This window comes from Microtus oregoni, unplaced genomic scaffold (genome assembly GCF_018167655.1).
Source record: "Microtus oregoni isolate MIOR12 unplaced genomic scaffold, Mior012 000017F_ref0000208, whole genome shotgun sequence".
Classification (NCBI taxonomy): Eukaryota; Metazoa; Chordata; class Mammalia; order Rodentia; family Cricetidae; genus Microtus; species Microtus oregoni.
The window spans coordinates 22,759,860-22,778,237 of record NW_024543076.1 but is presented as its reverse complement, the minus strand read 5'-3'; the positions used below and the strand labels follow the sequence as shown (position 1 = coordinate 22,778,237).

Here is an 18,378-nt window from a genome sequence, read left to right as displayed (position 1 = left end):
CCCATCGTGGCCATCTCCTGCTGGGACTGGCTGTGCGATTCATCCTCGCTGGTGCACTATTTCATCCATTTGTCCTCTTTATAAGTAGAAAACTGGAAGTTCCTATCTCCGAGATTTTAAGTGAACCTCTATTTTTCTCTTCCTATGTTTGCTTTTCTTAAAACTCTGTTTATCCCAGGGCTGATGTATTCCACATCCTCTCCCCACCCTACTGTGAGGATGAAGGACGGCTGACCAGGGAGGTGTCTTGTGGGAGAGTGTAGACACAGCAGTGTGGAAGAGAGCAGATTGAGCGTTGGCAGGAGCCTGGGTCCTTTCATGTAAGGCTGGTGGAGATGCCAGGTCTGCTTTGTCACAGTGGGCATTAAGGTGCATGACTGTCCGGCTCGCTTGGCTTCTGGAAAAGGCTTTTGGAAAGGATCCCATGCCGTTTGTTTGCCAGGTTTCAGACCTGGCTCTGCAGTGGCAGAGAGAAATGAGGAGTCTGACCTTTTGACAGTGTTCTATTATTTTTATTACTACTTTATTCTCTGGTAGGAGCTCACAGATGGCATGTTTCTGTTCTTCTCTTCACTAGCCCTCCGCTAATATGGGAGGTAGAGGGAGCTGTGGATGTGATCCAGAGTGGGGCAGGAGGAAGATCATTAACTTCCAAGAGCTTACTACGCTTGGGTGGCACATAGCTTCCTTAAAGGCCAGCATTGCTTCTCGAATTCACTTTCTATTAGAAAAATTTGGGGGCATTTTGAGATATAATATATATTCGTGTCTAGTAGCAAAAGGAAAACAAATCTTTGTCCTGTTTCATTTCCTCCCCCCATTCCTTCCTGTAGAGACTCCCCCACATCCACTAGGGAGCTTTGTATCCCCTCTCTCACAGGAATGTCTAAACCACGAATCCCTGGACTGGCCCTTTTCCTGTCTTGTTCTACCCATCTCAGAGAGCAGAGTGGAACCTGTACAGGAGCTGCCCTCAGTGTATGGGATTTTCTGTGAGATCCTCTTACACGTTAACAAGCGTTGAGCTCCTGTTCTTACAGAGGTGGGAGGGCAGAGTCAGTAAAACCCTTGGTGCTTGGCTCAGCTACTTGGTCATCTGAGGTTTGTTTTTTAGGTATATTTTATTTTGGCTCAAAACTTTAAAAATGTTTGGATACAATTTTCTGCAAGGCAGAGGTGGCGGAAAGCTGGCATTGTTACATAACGTGACATAATTTCGAAGCTCTGCTTTTGGTCTGTTCAGATAAGCACAGTCAGCTCTAAAGTTGTTTCTCTTGCACTTGAAATCTATATAATTATATCCCACTTGCATTATAAAAGCTATTATTGAAGACGGAGAAGGCTTTTTTTCTTTCTTTCTTATCTCCTTGTTTTATGAGTGCTTAAGTTAGATCCAATGCTTGGAAACTGGTATAAGAGGTTTTCTGAGACAGAGAATCAAATTACCAGAATGAAATTGATTTTTGTAATACCCTTGCTTCCTCGGTGATACATACTGCCCCCTTGTGGCCATCAGAGACGACCTTGAGAGGCTTCTAACCCTATATAATAACTACAGCCCTCAACATTTTCAGTGATACAAATCTGCTTCTAGGTTCCCATAATTTGTGAATTTTAAGTTCCAGTGTGTTTTGGCACTGATATTGAAGCCAGGGCCGTGTGCATGGTAGGCAAGAACTCCAGTGTTGAAGGCCATCTCCAGCCTGAACTTGGCTTTTGGTGTGATTTTAGTATCCGAGGGAGATGGGGAACCTGCGTAAGATGGTTTACAGGGAGCCTGAACACGATGGCAGATTATGATGGCACAGATTCATTCCACTTTTTTCTTACCCAATTTTAACAGTAGGGAGTGCTCCTGTTTGGATGGTTTGTGAGATTTGAGGACAGTGGAAAAAATATATCATTAAGTGTCTACCCCTGTATAATAGAATATAAATAAAAGGCAGCAAGGGTATAGCCCCATGGAAAGAGAGGCTTATTTTATTTATTTGTTTATTTATTTTTGAGATAGGGTCTTACTGTATTATCTTGGCTAGCTGGGAACTCATAGAGATCCACCCACCCCTGCCTTCTGAGTGCTGGCATTAGTCCACCATGCCTGGCAGTGAAAGGTGTTCTTATGGCTTGGAAGACCATGCTCTCAGACTCAGTAGTTTGTAACTTTCTGTATAGTAGTATTCATTTATGCCTTGGGCCTGACTTCATGGCAGGTTATGATGGGTGGGGATATAGCTCAGAGGTTGAGCACCAGCTTAGCAGGCACAAGGTATTGGGTTTGATTCTGTACTAAAAATCAAATCAAAACCAAACCAAACCAATCAGGGATCAATGGTTTTGCCCCGTTCTTTTCCTCCTTTTCTCCACCTTGACGTTTTGGTCTCCTTGACACAGTCGTGTTATGTAGTCTAGTGAGTTATGTAAACTCACAATCCCTCTGCCTCAGCTTCCCAGGTGCTGGGCATGGGCATGGGTGATGATGCTTGGCCTTTTGCCTGTTTTCTTGGTTTCCTTTAGAAACGTTTGAGCAAGTATCTTTAAATCTTTGACCCTATTCTTGTCGGCAAGATTAGACCCATTAGTTGTGCTGAGGAAAATGAGGATCTTAACTTTCTGAAATAGATTTTCCCATGATAAATTTCTCTAATTGCTTACGCTACTCTGCTTTCCCAATTGACCCTGCCTGCTGACTCCGGTTAATAATTCAGGACTCCTGGTGCACTGGGCTTCTTCCCAGTGAAGATAAAGGTGTAGACACCGGTGCCAGCCACTTCATCTTCCTCATGGATCCTTCTCTCTCTTTTTCCTAAGTACATGTCCTCCCTCAGAAACATCATATAGCCAGCATTGGTTCAGTTAAAGTTGGTTTTTGTTCAATCAACAATTCATGCTTCAGCAAATGAAGTGAATGGCCACTATAGCGTACAGATACCATGCTCCTACCCCCCAAGTGGCTCTCAGGCTGGCAGGAGCCTTTATGGAGAAAGCTGTTCTTAAGCCTCCAGAATTGTCACTGTTGGGGGAGGGAGAGCTTGAGGAGCAGAGGGAGGGCAGTAAGCACCCGTTGGTGAGATGAAAGCAAGGCTCCCAGAGGAAGCGGCAGTGTGATAGCACCAAGGACAACTGGAGCAGCAGGTGAAGGAGCTGATGGTAAGGGCGGTTAGGATGTTCGGGTAGAGGCCGCAGTGTCTGTAAATACTTGGAGCCAAGAAACCAGGGTTTGGGGAGTGTCTCAGTCCATCTAGACTCCTGTCACTGAAGAGCAGTCTGGGAAGTTCAGAAGTTTATATCTCAAGAGTCACGGACACCAGTTAGCCTGAGGCCAAGGTTTTGGCAGACTCAGTGTTTAGTGAGGGCCTGCTTTCTGGTCCTCACATAACCATCTTCTTGTTGTAAGATCACTTGACAGAAAGGATATAGAAACTCTATGGGGTCCTTTTTATAAAGGCAGTAATATCACTCTTGAGGACACTGTCCTCATGACTTTAGTACCCCAAAGGCCCTGCTTCCTAATACCACTAGACTTGTTTCAATATAAGATATCTGGGGACATGAACATTCAGTCTGTAGTAGGGAGGGGAGGTTCATGTTTTTCTGTACAGCTGATCTGAAGGGTTTATGGGAGGCCATATTGAGAGATGGAGTCTGGGAAGGGCCAGACCTTGGTGAGGGTCCAGGGGTTTCTGACATTGCAAAATTATGTAATCTACCAACGTGTTGGCCTGTGAGCGTACGTTAGGCACACCTGGGTGGGAGCCATGGAGAAAATCTCCTGGAATTCCTGACGAGTAACTCCTGGGATTCTTCGAGGGTGAGGTGAAGCAAGCAAAAAAATGAGTCCAATTTTGGAAGTGCAGTTTGCATTTCCTGAGGGTCTCCTGTGTGGGACTCCTGGGGTCAGGACAGAGCGGTCTGGGTTAGGTATAGATTTAGGCATCCCTTTGAGTTGCTGGTATGAGTTAGATTACCTCATGACTGTAGATTAAGTAGGTAGGAGAACAGAAGAAGAGTAAATAGATAAGTCTTTGGACCATGGGAAAAATGGGAGGAAAACAGCCATATGAGCCAAAGGTAAGTTCCCAGAGAGGCTAATCGTGCCGATGTGGTAGGCTTGTAAAAGCTACGTTCAGAGAAGAGGTGCTGGAGGGCATACAGCAAGTTGCTGGCTGCTGGATTGGAAGAGAGTTGTTTGGGTGGAGGGATGGGGTGGGATCTCTCATTATTTCTGGAACCCTGGCTGAGACATGTGTCCTTAACTGTAATGCCATGGAAACACAAAATATGAAGTCGTCTGCTTGTCATAGCTGAGATAAGAGCATGCGATTCACACATTATTTCTTCTTTTGATACTTTTGACACTTGGTTGGAGTTGATCCCTAACAAGCCTGTGGGGTCCTTCTTTGACCCTGGTCTGGAATGGGGCAGTAGAGAAGCAGAGAAATCAAATACAAAGCAGGTGCGGGGGAGATAGTCATTTACTGCAGTACCTGCACGGCCTTGCAGGAGTGAAGACCCGAGTTTTATTTACATAACCCATGTTTTAAAAATGATGAGTTTGGGGACCGGAGAGATGGTTTAGTGGTTAAGAATACTTGTAGTTCTTCCAGTGGAGTTGAGTTCTGTTCCTAGTGTCCACAGAAGGCAGCTAGCAGTCACCTGTAACTCCAGCTACCAGCTATCTTCTGGTTTCTTAGGGCCCATGCACACATAAAGTGTACTGCCCGCACTGCTCCCCCACAGAAAACCAGCTGTGGTGGTGTATGCTCATAATCTCAGTGCTGGAAAGGCTCTGGGCCTTACTGGTGAGCTAGCCTAGCTTTACCTGGTAAGTTCTAGGTTGGTAGAGACCCTGCCTAAATAAAAAATTGTGGGGCAGAACCTGAGGAACCTCCAGCCTCCACACTCATGCGCACATATGCGCTCATGTGCCCTCATAATATGTTCACTTGTATACATAGTGAACATGCACATGGGTAGGCATGCACACATGCGTGCACACATGCATGCATGCATGCAGAGCAGAAAGGGGAAGAGAGAAAGACCAGTTTGCAAGGTTACTTTTAGGGCAGAGTTCTAACTGAGCGCAGTGTTTCTTCTTCTGTACTATGTCTTCAAGCTGCAATTACAGGGTAAGAACCTAACACCTTTGACTTCCTGTCATCCCTGCTGTGTGGCCCGACCGCTGCCTTTGCTGCCACCTGCTATTCTGTACCCATTGTCATATCTTACTTCCTGCACATGCCCACATGCACGCTTCCTTCTCTGGAGAGAAAAGAGAAGTCATCACAGGGCAGGAAGCTTAACCTCTGTAGCCCTGTATCCTTTATAAAGCCCTCATCCGCCTCCCCCACCCTTCTTGGAAAATGAGATTTCTCTTCTCTCCATACCCTCTTCCAGCCTCACTTTCTTATCTTTGAGTTATGGTCTTCCTGACATTGTCCTTATTCTAGAAATTTCCTTGGATAATCTCATTTCCCCTCACCGTTTTAAAACTTGCTAACATGTCCCTGCCCACCAGTTCTCTGTGGAAAGTCTAAACTCGTCTTCTGAGTTCTTTCTACTTTCTGGACGTCTTCAGTTGGCGGCTCTTCAGAACCCTCAAATGCAAGTGGGGAGCCTATCTCTCCTTCCCCAAATTCATCCTGCCCTTTGTAATCCAGCCCCGATTAGTGAAATCCACTCAAATGATTAGTTTGGGAGAAGAACCACCCACTTTCCCCCCATACCTGTCAGTTACTGGACTCTTCTGCCGCAGTATCTCTGTCCTGGTCTAGTCAGCGCCTCATTTCTTGCCTGCCTCCCACAGCCTGTCTTCTAGCCAGCCTTCCTCCCAGCACTGCCACAGGTCTGATGATGTTTCTTGTCGGGCTGACGTTTCCCATGCTTAACCTTTCCTTTTGGAATTAAGCGATTAAGCCTGGCTCTGCGGTGATCTGCTCCGTAGCACCCGTCTGCCACAGGCCTTGCAGATTTCTTCACATGCATCCTGGAGCCCACGCTCCTGGACTTCTTGTGGGTCCAGCAGGTTAGTCTTCAGGCCGGCAGCTCTTCGGCTCATGCCTGTCCATCTTGCAGCTCTGCCCAGGATCTAACTTGTGTGACTGGCTGGCACAAAACTTCCTTTCTTTTTACGTGAATAGGGTAGAGTCATCTGTCCCTTATGTTTGTTTTCCAGGCGCCTCCTCTGTTCTGTTATTACCTCTCTGTATTCAGTTTAGAATTAATTTTTTCCCTAAGGCCATTGGATTTCCAGACAGTCAAAGACTGTGTAACCCTGTTGTGAATTTTGATGATTCGGTGCTTATTATTCTAATGGAATGTGAAATCCACCGCTAGATTATTGCAGGTATAAAAAAAAGAGATAAATATTCACATTTGCATAGAATTCAGTGGAATAGATATTTTACATCAGAAGGCCTGTCGCTTGCACTGTCTATGAACAGTCAAATATTGCTGTGAAATACTTTTTCCTGTTTTCAGCAAAATTCAGTTCTTTACTTTGCAATGCTTTATTTTGAGAGATTTATGAAACACACACACAGAGAGCTTTCTACAAGAATTGTAGGTATTCCTTTTAGAAGATAATAGGTAACAGTTAAATATGGCTGTAGTATGGAGAGGGCATTAAAATGAAGACTTTTTAGTAAAAATTCAAGGATAATTAAAAAACTTTAGGTAAACCTATTTTTTTAAAACATTTATTTATTATGTATACAGTGTTTTGTCTGTCTGTATGCTTGCTGGCCAGAAGAGGGCACCAGATCTCATTACAGATGACTGTGAGCCACCATGCGGTTGCTGGGAATTGAACTCAGGACCTCTGGAAGGGCAGTCAGAGGTCTCAACCTCTGAGCCATCTCTCCAGCCCAAACCTATTTCTTGTATATTTTCAATTTTAGTTGAGTGGACCCCAATAGAACATAACTACATAAAAATGCTAAAAATTTCAGGGCATTTTTTTTTTTTTTTGGTGGTGCTAGGGATGGATACCAGGGCCAACACATACCACTGGGATGCAGCCCAGCTCCCATTTTCTTCCTAATGTATAAAATAACATTTCTTAGTAGCTACAACTTATTATCATCCTTTGTGTTTTTTCTAATAATATTTATTTTTACATTTATGATTTTTTAAGAGGCCATTACTAAATATTAGCCCACATCAGGGGTAGAGATAATGATCAATACATTTTTCAATTAAAAAATATTTCATGTGTATATTCTCACAGCTCTATTCTTCTCAGAGGGAACCCTTTACTTTATATCTGACAACATGGTTAGTTATAAAAAGGCACTTTTGAGATTGTACAGGTTTCTAAAACCAAGTAAGGAAAAGTACAGGCCTTGCAACCAATAGGATGCTTGACTGTCTGTGTGTGTCCTGTGGGAACAGGGGATGGGTGAGTTTACCACAAGTGCCACCCAATGGGAAAAGTGACTCCACAGTTCCTTGGGTGAGCACTAAACATTTTTGGAAACAGCCTGAGGTAGAGAATTGATTTTTTCTGGAGAGCAAATAATTTACATGTTCATAGCATATAATTTATGACATATCGACAAAGACAGGTGTACCTTCCCATTAAACTTTATCCAAAAGGCAAAAAAGTGTCTTAAGAACTAACGGAACCCCTTTCATCATGAAATGTAAAATACATTCAGTATAGAGAATAGAAACATATGACTTAGCACAGAGCCCTTGCCTGTGGCGCCCTCCTTAAGCTCCAGGAGGGAGCGATGCCCTCTTCCCCCTTGCTGCTGTCACTGCATGCTTCCCATAGTACTTGCCAGCTCAGTTGAGAAACTAAGGCTTCTGTGAACTGGCATAAGAGGAAGAGCAGAGGAGGCTGGGGGCAGGTGACTGGGGAGATTTGGTCAAACAGGAACGCGGGACACTATCATTCTCTCAAGGCTTGTAAGTCTAGACATCGACCAGAGCTACTGTGGTAATGCCTGCCCCCCACAGCGATTGTTGGTTCCTCCAGAAAGTGCTAACTTCTGAACAATGCTTTTGAAAGTGACTGCAGAGCTACACATCTCTGGTGCACAGTAGTAACTTGTTTCCACACAATTCCAGGACATTAGCTTATTGCCAGTGGGTGGACAATCTCAATGAGACCCGGAAGATGCTGTCTCTTAGTGGTGGTGGTCCCTTCAGTAACCTGCTCAGGTGGGTCGTGTGCCACATAACAAAAGGAATTGTGAAACGGGAGATGCACGGCCACGGCATTGGCCGCTTCTCGGAGGAAGAGATTTACATGCTGATGGAGAAGGACATGCGGTCTTTAGCGGGGCTTTTGGGTAATGTACCACACCTTCTATATTTCTGTGCTTACTGTTGCATGATGAGTAGAGTGCTGCTGCTTTATGAGCTTAACTTGGTTGGGGTTTTTGCTCCTTCACGTAGGTTGCACTTGCACCATTTAACCAAGTCCCCTAATTTCCTGGAGCCATCTCTGATATTCAATATTAGCGTAGTTACTGTACTGAGGTTCCATGTGAGAATATGTGGAGCCTGCTTCAGCATCAGGACCTGGCTGCAGAGGATGCTGTCATTTCCCAGGATAGGGCGATTCTGAGCAGGGAACCTCTTCTATTTATATACGGGTCAGGCTGGTTGCGAGCACATACACCAGTAAAGTTAGACAGATGAGGTGATGGCCGGGCTTCTGACCTTTGTGTGTGTGTGTGTGATTGTGTTGACAGTTGTCATCGTTTTAGACCTGTCATGTTGGTGTGAATCCTTAGCTTTCTTCTTCCTAGTGTGTTTTATTCCAGATGTTGCATTTGTTGCACACCATGGGCTAAAGTGTGTTTGGGGAGCTCCTTAGAGAGGCACAGGGCCTTCAATTCCCATGGACCAGTGAGGATAGACATATTCCACTCACCAGCTGGCTACAGAGAGCCCTGGGCTGCTGTAGTTCTGCATTTGGTCAGCTTGTTTCTTTGCTCTGACAGTTCACAAAGAGACTGTTCAAATCAAGGGCCTAGATGTGAACCAATGTCCTCTAATATGGGGCAGTTACAGGTACCGAGTCCTCGACGGGACTTCTAATTTTATTTTCAGAAGTTGGTTTTGTTTCCGAGCCCTCCCATAAAGGCAGTGATTTCCAGATCTGTCACCATCCTCATCTTAGAGCGTGTTAGATTCCTTGCCTCCATGAGGAAGTGGGGTATGGGACTTGTTTTGATATAACCTACCTGGTGCCTTGGAAGTGGAGGCTCTGTGGGCATCACCTCTCTGGCATGTTCATCTGTGTTGACCACTCTTTATTTTTGCACATGCCAGATATTTGCTGGACCCAGAATCCTCCTTTGAACTTCATTTGGTGCCTTGCTGTGGGAATTGAGATCATACCCTCAGATGACCAGCCCTGAGTTGGGTCCTTCTTCCCTAACAGTGGCAGTTGCTGTTTCTGACTCACTCCTCCTCCTCTCTAGTGAATGCTTCTGGAAGCCTCAGCAAATAAGGAGTTGAGTCCCAGAGTTATTGTGGCAATGATTATGGCAATAAAAGCCTTTTAACAATTGCACAGCATTAATTTCTCCATCAGAACATTGGTAAATATCACTTCACTAGAGTGTTTCTCGTTGAGAGAAGTTTAGGGGGCAGGGTGAAGGCACTAATGTAAACAGACACTTTCTCCAAGCACTCAATGACTAGACCAATGCTTTGTTCCCAATCGGGATGACAGGACGCCAGTGCATCACTGGTGGGTAGCCTGGAGACCTTGTAAGCGTGGTATTTTGCCCTCAGTCAGCTCATTTGTTACAGTTTCAGACACCAGTGGTTGACTGTGAACTGAATGGGAAGTACCATTTAATATTTGTAAATTTGAAGTTGGTTGTTGTTCTGCGTACCATGATACATTATTTTTCGTTTCTTCTATCTTTTCCATTATTAAGTATTCTGAACCATTATATGCCTAGTATCACTTGGGCTGGGAAAACTTACCAGACAGACTCTATTTTGCTTACTGCTTGTCTTATACTTTGGTTCTGTTAGTTCTGAGTCTACAGATACTTCAAAAAACAAACAGAAAATAAGACAGTCTGAGAAGAAGATTTGTACAGCTATGTCTATTAGTAACAAAGAGCTCCCCAGCTGTGGACATTAGGTATGCAATCAAAGTAAGAAAAGACCATGGAATCCAGGACAGAGTCAAATAAGACCACCCATTTGATAAATGAGGAAATCTGAAGCCTACAGAAATTGAATGACTTTCCAAAAGTCACACAATCAGGTAGATGCGAGCCGGGGTTCAAATCTGGAATGTCAAGCTTAAGACATTATTTTCGAACTGCTGAATCTTTGCATGGCTTGGGTTTGAGAACCTGACTGAGGTGATGAGGGAATAAAGCAAGGTTAGACACATATGGGAGAGCTCTGACTGGCTGGTGTGGACTCTCTGATGGAGATGCTGCAGCATCCCAAAGCTCAGTGTGTTTATTATATACAGTTGAATAAGGAGTCAGGGTTATGGCAAATAGTGGAGTCAGGGACACAGGTTTAGGTAATCATGGTGGGTGCAACTCAGTGGCGAAGCAGCCTCAGGCTATAAATCTGGGCTGAGGAGTCAAAGCTATGGTAAACATTTTCTACACATGCTATCAACATCCATACATGAACTGGGAGGGAAGGCCTTGCCATTGTCATGGGCCTGAGGCCCTGGGGTCCTTGACATGGCCCCCATGACAACACATGTTCCCTTAGGACTCCATTGACTCCCTACTACCCAGCTACACCCCCAAATTTCATCATTAATTATGCTTTAAGGTGAGTTTTTATTATCTCAGGATGGTAGATCTAGAACATTTCCGGAGGTAGTCAGAGCCTGGACTATGGAATTAAGAAATGGTCTCTAAAGTAATGTTTGAGAATGTTTTATTTGCCCGCTCCTAGAAGTGGACTATGGGATGATTTCCCGTTGTCTGGGAATGTAGCTCTGTTGCAGAGCACTTGTCCAGTGGAAGACCCTGGGCTGCACCGCCAGGACTGCAAACAAAACAAAACAATCATGGATATGTCTGTAAATTGAGGTTGTACCCTTTCTCAAGAGGCATGCTTTTAAGAGCCTGCTCCAGTCGGTAGGAGCCAGATGAAAAATGGGACTTACAAATGGAGGTGATGAAAACCTGACTTCCAGAAAGCAGCAGCTGCTTAATAAAAGATTGATTATGCATTTTCTAGTGAAGTATTTGAGTACGAAAATAGCTCAGGGTCTCTTTGGTTTTCAGTCCTTGTTGACATCAGGTTGGCACATTTGTAAGAACTACATGCGTTGGCTATTTTAATAACTATCTGTGCTCTTGATGATTTAACGAAGGGTAAATGATGCAAAGGAGGGAGTTCTGCCAGAGGCGGCCTTCCTTCCTAAGCTGCCCCCTTCCCAAGCATGTGTCATTACAAGGTGGTGCAGTTTTACAAAATGGTTATGTGGTGGTGCTGGCTAAAAGAAGTCATTTCATTCTGTTTTTCAAGTAAACATATTTGGCTCATCGCTAAGTTCTGGGTTAAATTATATATAGAAAATTAAACTATTCTCCAAGAATTGCAGAGAAAAGCTGTAATGAGAAACAGAAAATCTCTAGCCCTCTTGGGTAACCATCTTACCTTTTGTTTCTCAGACCTTCCAAGTCACAAAACAAGATTGTATTATGTTGCTTTTGAAAAAAACAGATTTCGTAGTATTGATCACAGCTAAGTGTTCCAAAATATGGAGGTAGTGACCGTGTGTGTGTGTGTGTGTGTGTGTATGTGTGTGTATGTGTGTGGTGTATGCATGACAGAAGTAAAGGGGTGGGTTGAAATGGGCTTTGGTTTCTTCTCTAGAATTTCTACTGACTTCTAAGGCTCATGATGGAGTAATAATAATAGGCTCCTGGCTGTGGGAATTGAATTTGGAGACCATCCATCTGAGCACTGTGTATCTCTGATCATGATGAAGCAGTATAGACTATTCAATTATATCTTTGCTTTGGGACAGCACTGACTGTTCTTCCAGAGGACCCAGGTTCAATTCCCAGCACCCACGTGGCAGCTCACAACTGTCTGAAGATCCAGTTGCAGGGGATCTGACACCTTCACACCAATGCATATAAAATAAAGTTAAATAGACCATAAAAATATTTTTTTAAAAAAAGAATAGTCTGCTGTGCCTGCCATGAAGGTAGAAGTTTTGGTGGAGTTTGGGTGTAGAAAAGGAATTTTTGTACTGGGACAGAGATTGAACTGGCTCATTCGGAAAGCAGTTACTTGCACTGATTATTAATGATAAATATAAAACAATTCCTTCTATAGGGTGACACCTCCTAATTTTAAAGTGTTTTTGCATTATGTTTTAATCTCTATCATAGCTCTCTTTTCTAAGGAAAAAAAGAGCTAAAACTAATTAAGTGTAGAATCACTATAATTGATGGTTTTTATTATGATGGTTACCAAATAGACAAAAAAGTAAGAGAGGTTTCATAAATCTCAAATGACTTAAAAACTCTTTGAACATATAGGGCATCCATGTAAATAAGACTACAAGATGGCCCATGTCATTTACTTCATGCATAACTGGACTAGTGATTTTCAAAATGTAGTTCTTAGAACGGAAGTTATTTGCATTAACTTGGAACCTTGTTACAAATAGTAGGTAATATAAGTACTGCATGCTAACTGATTGTGAGAAAAAGTGATTCTGAGTGAGGTAGCCCAGACTGAGAAAGACAAACATGATATGTATTCATTCATAAGTGGATATTAGCTGTTAAATAAAGGATAACCATGCTACAATTCACAGACCTGCGAATCTAGGTAACAAGGAGGATTCAAGGGGGATGCCCCACATCTTCCTGGGAAGAGGACATATAAGAGATTTTTTGAGTGAGAACATGAGTGATCACTTTGTAGGGGAAGGAGGTAGAGTACCTAAAGAGACTATTGGAAAGGGGGACATTCAGAGTCAGGTAAAAATCTGGCACAAGAGAATTTCCCAGGAATCTACAAGGATGACCCCAGTTAAGACTCCTAGCAATAGCGGATACTGGTTTTCTCCTGTGACCAGACAAGACTTCAACTGGAGGGAGTAGGAAACAAGCCCAGTCACATAATCTTCGACATACCCTTTGTCGTGCCTATGGGATGTACTGGGGTAAGGGTGGCCTAGAAATTGAGGGAGTGGCCAACCAATGACCAGTCTAGTTTAAAATCCATGCCAGGAGAGCAAGTCACTCCTGAAACAGCCAGGAGCTCCAGAGCCCACAGGCTGGATGACCCAGAGACCTAGGATAAAACCAATGGGGAAAATGTCAACGTAATGATGCCCAATGATATTTTCCTATACACATAGATTGGTGCCTAGCCCAGTTGTTGTCAGAGAGCCTTAATTCAGCAACTGATGGAAACAGATGCAGACCCATGGTCAAACATTAAGTGGAGTTTGGGGAATCCTGCAGAACAGGGGGAGACAGGATTGTAGGACACCAGAAGAAAACTCACAGAACCAACTAGCCTGGGCTTATAGGGGCTCACAGAGACTGAACCACTTGAATCATGGAGCCTGCATGGGACTGATTTAGGCATTCTGCGTATATGTTACAGTTGTGTAACTTGGTCTTTTTTTTGGGACACCTAACAGTGGGAAAAAGGACTGTCTCAGACTCTTTTACAAGCTTTTGGGACCCTACTCCTCATACTGGGTACCTTGTCCAACCTTAACACATGGGGAGATGCTTAGTCTTACTGCAACTTGATATGCCTTCCTTTGTTGATACCCATGGAAGGCCTGCCCTTTCCTAAACAGAAACAGAGGAAGAGGAGATGGAGCGCTGGGAAGAGAGGGGATTGGGTGGCTGGGGGACTGGGAGGAGAGAAGGGAAGAGAATGTAGAAAAATTAATAAACAAACAAACAAACAAACAAACAGAAAACAAATAGTAGGTACAGGCCACACTCCATACTTATGATGAGAAACCCCTGGAGTGAGGACCGGAACCAGGGGGTTTTGTTCCTGTTGATGCTGGAGGGGATCAGACCGTCCAGGGCCTCCTGCCTGCTGAGCATCAGCTCTGAGCTGTGCCTCACTGACCTTGTGATTAGTGTTCCCAAGTTTAGCATCATTTCTCCACTCTAGTATGTCTTAATGGTTCTCAATTTTTTTTCTCAGTGCCTCTCAGATTTTAGTATAAATAAAAGTCATTCAAAAATTATTATTAAAATGTGACACAGCAGGAGATTCGTTAGTGATTTAATGCCCCTTAAACTTGAGAATTGTTCATTTGAAAACGTCTTCGCATGTGTTCTCTTCTTTCCCACACAAGCATCTGTTGCATTTATTTGCGGGCTTTTGTGATTGTTCGGAGACATGTGTCCCGGGATGGCCTTTAGCTTCCCATGCAGCCTAAGCTGGCCTTTGTAATCCCGATCCTTCTCCCTCCCCTTTCAATACCGTGGAGTTACAAGTTCACATCTCCATACCCATCTTGATTTGTGTTTCTGCCAGTTCTGCTGGATGATTCTCTGATAGCTGTAGAGTTGTTCTCTGTGATTTGGGAGAAGAGTGGACTCTGAGATATAGTGGACCATAAGCTCAAGTTTGGAGTACAAATGGCAAATATTGTCAGGCCCTGAATTTTTTTTGTCACTCCTGGATCGGCATTTATAAGTCTCTTTACTTATAAGTCGGGTAAAATCTGATGAATTTTTCCCTTCCTTTGTGTGCGTTTAAAGTCAGTTGATAGAGTGCTTATCTAACATGTCTGAGTTCCTGGGTTTGATACCCAGCACATACTTATATCTCAGCATCCAGGAGGTAGAGGCAGGAGGATCAGAAATTAAAGATCATCCTTGGCTATAAATAAAGTTCCAAGGCCAGCCTGGGCTACATGAGATCCTGTCTCAAAACAAAAATAAATAAAGTATGGGGTTATAACCCATAGAACAAGTCAAATATCCATGAGTGTATACTTTAATACATAAATAATTGAATGCATTAGTAAATGAGATGATGGGATAGTAAAATTCTAATTAATTTGTACAGAAAGAATTAGAGAAATAGAAAATCAGAAGCAAGTACTGTAGCATTGTTTTAGATAATATCTACTAATGAATAAAGACATTAATGGGTCAGAATTTAAAGAAAACCGAGATATTTGTTTCAATGAATCTTTCCAAGATTATTAATTGCAAATGGAAATACAGTACTTTTATGAAGCAGCCTGTCATAACTCACTTTTCCCACATGGTCAGAGTTACCATTGCCAGTGATAAGACATAGTCCTGTAACCCTTTATACACACCCTCAGAAGGGAGTTAGTTAGAACTCTCCAGAGAAACACAGCTATTAGGATGTAAGTACATTTATCATAAGGAGCTGCTTCACAGTAATGGAAGGTGACAAGTCCCCAAATCAGCAGAAAGACTTAGTAAGTTGGAGGACTGGGGAGCCCATGGTGTGCTCCAGCGTGATGCCAAATGCCGAGAACCGGGCAGGCTGTTGCTGAAGCATAGATCTGGAGACAGCAGTTAGGACCCTCGGAGAGCCAAAGTTTCAGACTGAGTCAGAAGGCAAGCAGCAGCAAGTCTGAAGACAGTTGGGAAGGAGCTCTCCTTCTGGGAGGAGGATCAGCCTCTCTGTCCTGTTCGCTCACCTGCCAGGGAGAGACCTACCCACTCAAGGGAGGGCAGGTACCTTCTGTATTCAGTCCTCCAGCTCACTTGCTAATTTAATTCAGAGTACTTTCACAGACACACCCAGAATATTGTTTGTGCAAACAGCGCACTCCATGGCCTAGTCATAAGATGACATAATTTTGTTTGCCAATAAGAAGAATACATGAGTATCTCTGTGGTATTTGTCCCAAACAATATGGGAATCTCTTCTCAACATAAGGGAGCCTTAGATAAATTCAAGTTGATAAGTATTTGATAAAATAACCGACGGAAGCTGAGACTTGAGATCAGCCTGTGTCAGCTTCCTGTGTGCACACCGCATCCAGTTCTGACCGGTGTCATTTAAGGGTACCAAGGGTGTAAGAGAAACAGACAGACTGAGGGAGTTCAGTCAGTCGAAGCACACTCAAGTAGGACGGCTGGATGCAATGTGGAATCCTGAATTGGAACCTGGAACAAGAAGGGATGTTAATCCAAAAACCAATAAAATCAGAAAGAATTCCACAGTGGTCTTAATTATATTGCGCTCATGCTTGATTTCCTGGTTCTTGATTTTCATAAACATAAAATGATTATGTAGGGTATTACTATTAGCAGAAACCAGTTGAAAGACATACAGAAACTTATTTTTGCAGCCTTTCCATGGCTCAACTTATTTTAAAATAAACATTTAGATTAATTTTTAAAAGGATTTATTTCATTTTAATTAGATGTGTGGGTGTATATATCCGTGTGTGGGCACATGCCCACAGAGGCTGTAGGTGCTGGGTTTCCTGGAGCTGGAGTTACAGGTGATTGTGAGCTGCCTGATGGCAGGCGCTGCAAACGGAACTTGGGTCCTCTGTAAGAACAATACATTCTCTTAACCACTAAGACATCTCTCTAGCCCCTCAAAACAGAAGCGTAATGGGTACTCTGAGGACTTTTTAATGATAGAAGATATTTTTATACCATTTAAATTTACAACTGTCTCATGTTTGTGAGCATGCGCATGCAGTTTTCTGTCTACCTCAATGTTTTCCACGAGTGTTAGATTCAATTTATATTTATTTTATGAATACCTCTTTAAAATCTCTCAGATTTCTGTCTTACTTTTCTTTTTCTACTCTGCTTTTCCTCTCTTGGCTCTGCTGGCCTTGTTGTTTCTGGTGCCTTTGTCTTTGAGATGGATGCATGCATATTATTAGGAAGACAAAGAACACTGGGCCAGAACCCATAAGGCTGTGGTGCCAGCAGCTTAGTCTTGTTCTGTTGTTAATTTGGCTTCTTTCCACTTGTAATTTTCTAAGACCAAATAGTTTTGGCTAACTACCATGCACACAAGCTGATGGACAATTTAAAATGATTATATAGATATTATATGTATTATCATGCTCTACGTTGAGATTTTCTAAATGTTTTGTCTGTATGCAGCTTTCCATTTTGTCCTCAAAGTCTTTGATTTTTTATCAGACTTCATATTACACACCCTAGTATTTCCCTTAGAGTGCTTGCGTGTGTGTGCGCTTGTGCATGTGTGCTTGTGTGTGTGCTTGTGCATGTGTGTGCATGAAGACCCAGAGGACAACTGCAGGTGCCGTTCCTCAGGTACTGTTCATCATTGTTGTTCTTTTTTAATGCAGACCTCTTAGTGGCTGCAGCTTTCTGAGTGAGCTAGCTTTCCCATAAATCTGAAGGTCCTCTGTCTCTGCATCCCCAGTTCTGGGATTACAAACATGCGTCACCCTGTTCAGTCTTTTAAAAAAAATCCCAAAATGTGTTCTGCAGACAGAATTCAGTTGTGCTTGTCTTGCTGATGATCCATCTCTCTAGTTCCTCTAGAATACTTCTTTCCTTTTTGGGGGGATGAGGGACAGGAGTCAGAAATCCTCCTCCTTCTTCCTCTTTCTCTTCCTCCTTTTCTTCCTCCTCCTCCTCCTTCTCCTTTTCCTCCTTCTTCCCTTTTCCTCCTTTTTTTTCAGTGTTACTTGCTCTGTAGGTTTTATGTGGCTTCATTTTTACTACCTTTAAGGTGTCCACGTGGGCTGGCCTGGTTTGGACTGTGACTGGGAGGAATCCTGACACAATCCCTATGAGGGATTCTTGGATCATCTGCTGATGTCTCCTGCACTAGCAGAATAGCATGAGAACTCTGAGAAGTATCTCTCAGCCACCAACATTTCCCATGTAAATAGAGCAGTAAGTGAGGCATGGAGAGAGCAAGATCTACCATCAGAAAATCATTGGCCTGGGAGATAGCTCAGTGGGGAAGCCTTTGTCACACAAGACTGAGAACCTGAGTTCTGTCGCCCAGAACTCACATAAAGCCAGATACTGTAGTGTGTGTCTGTAGTGTCTGTGCTCCTGCTAGTAGGCAAAGGCAGGAGAGTCCTTAGTATGTCAGGTAGCCTGGTGTAGTATGGCACACAGAGATGCAATGTAGAAGTGGGGACTGGTACCTGAGATTGTCCTCTGACCTCTACATACCTGCTGTAGCAGATGCACACACACACACACACACACACACACACACACACACACACACACACTTAGAACTTTTATGAAGTTAAAAACAGAGACATTGTAGTCCTTCGATTGAATGATGACCTTCTTGCCCAGATAGTATATCACTACTTTCCTATTACTTGAGTAAATTGCTTAGATTCTGAGGTAATACAGAAGTAATAGAGATCAGTGGACAATGAGAAACACCGAGGGCTCTATCAAGGAAAACTTGATTTTCTTCATC

At 43.3% G+C, this 18,378-nt stretch overlaps 1 protein-coding gene across 3 annotated transcripts in view; it reads left to right on the top strand.

Moving 5' to 3' along the window:
* The window catches only part of Faxc (failed axon connections homolog, metaxin like GST domain containing), a 53,838-nt gene that overhangs the window by 20,424 nt on the left and 15,036 nt on the right, over positions 1–18,378 (top strand). For all 3 annotated transcript variants that reach the window (XM_041667429.1, XM_041667430.1, XM_041667428.1), the window contains one exon: positions 8,071–8,294. In XM_041667429.1, coding sequence (XP_041523363.1) covers positions 8,071–8,294 — 224 coding nt within the window. The remainder of the gene's footprint in view (positions 1–8,070; positions 8,295–18,378) is intronic.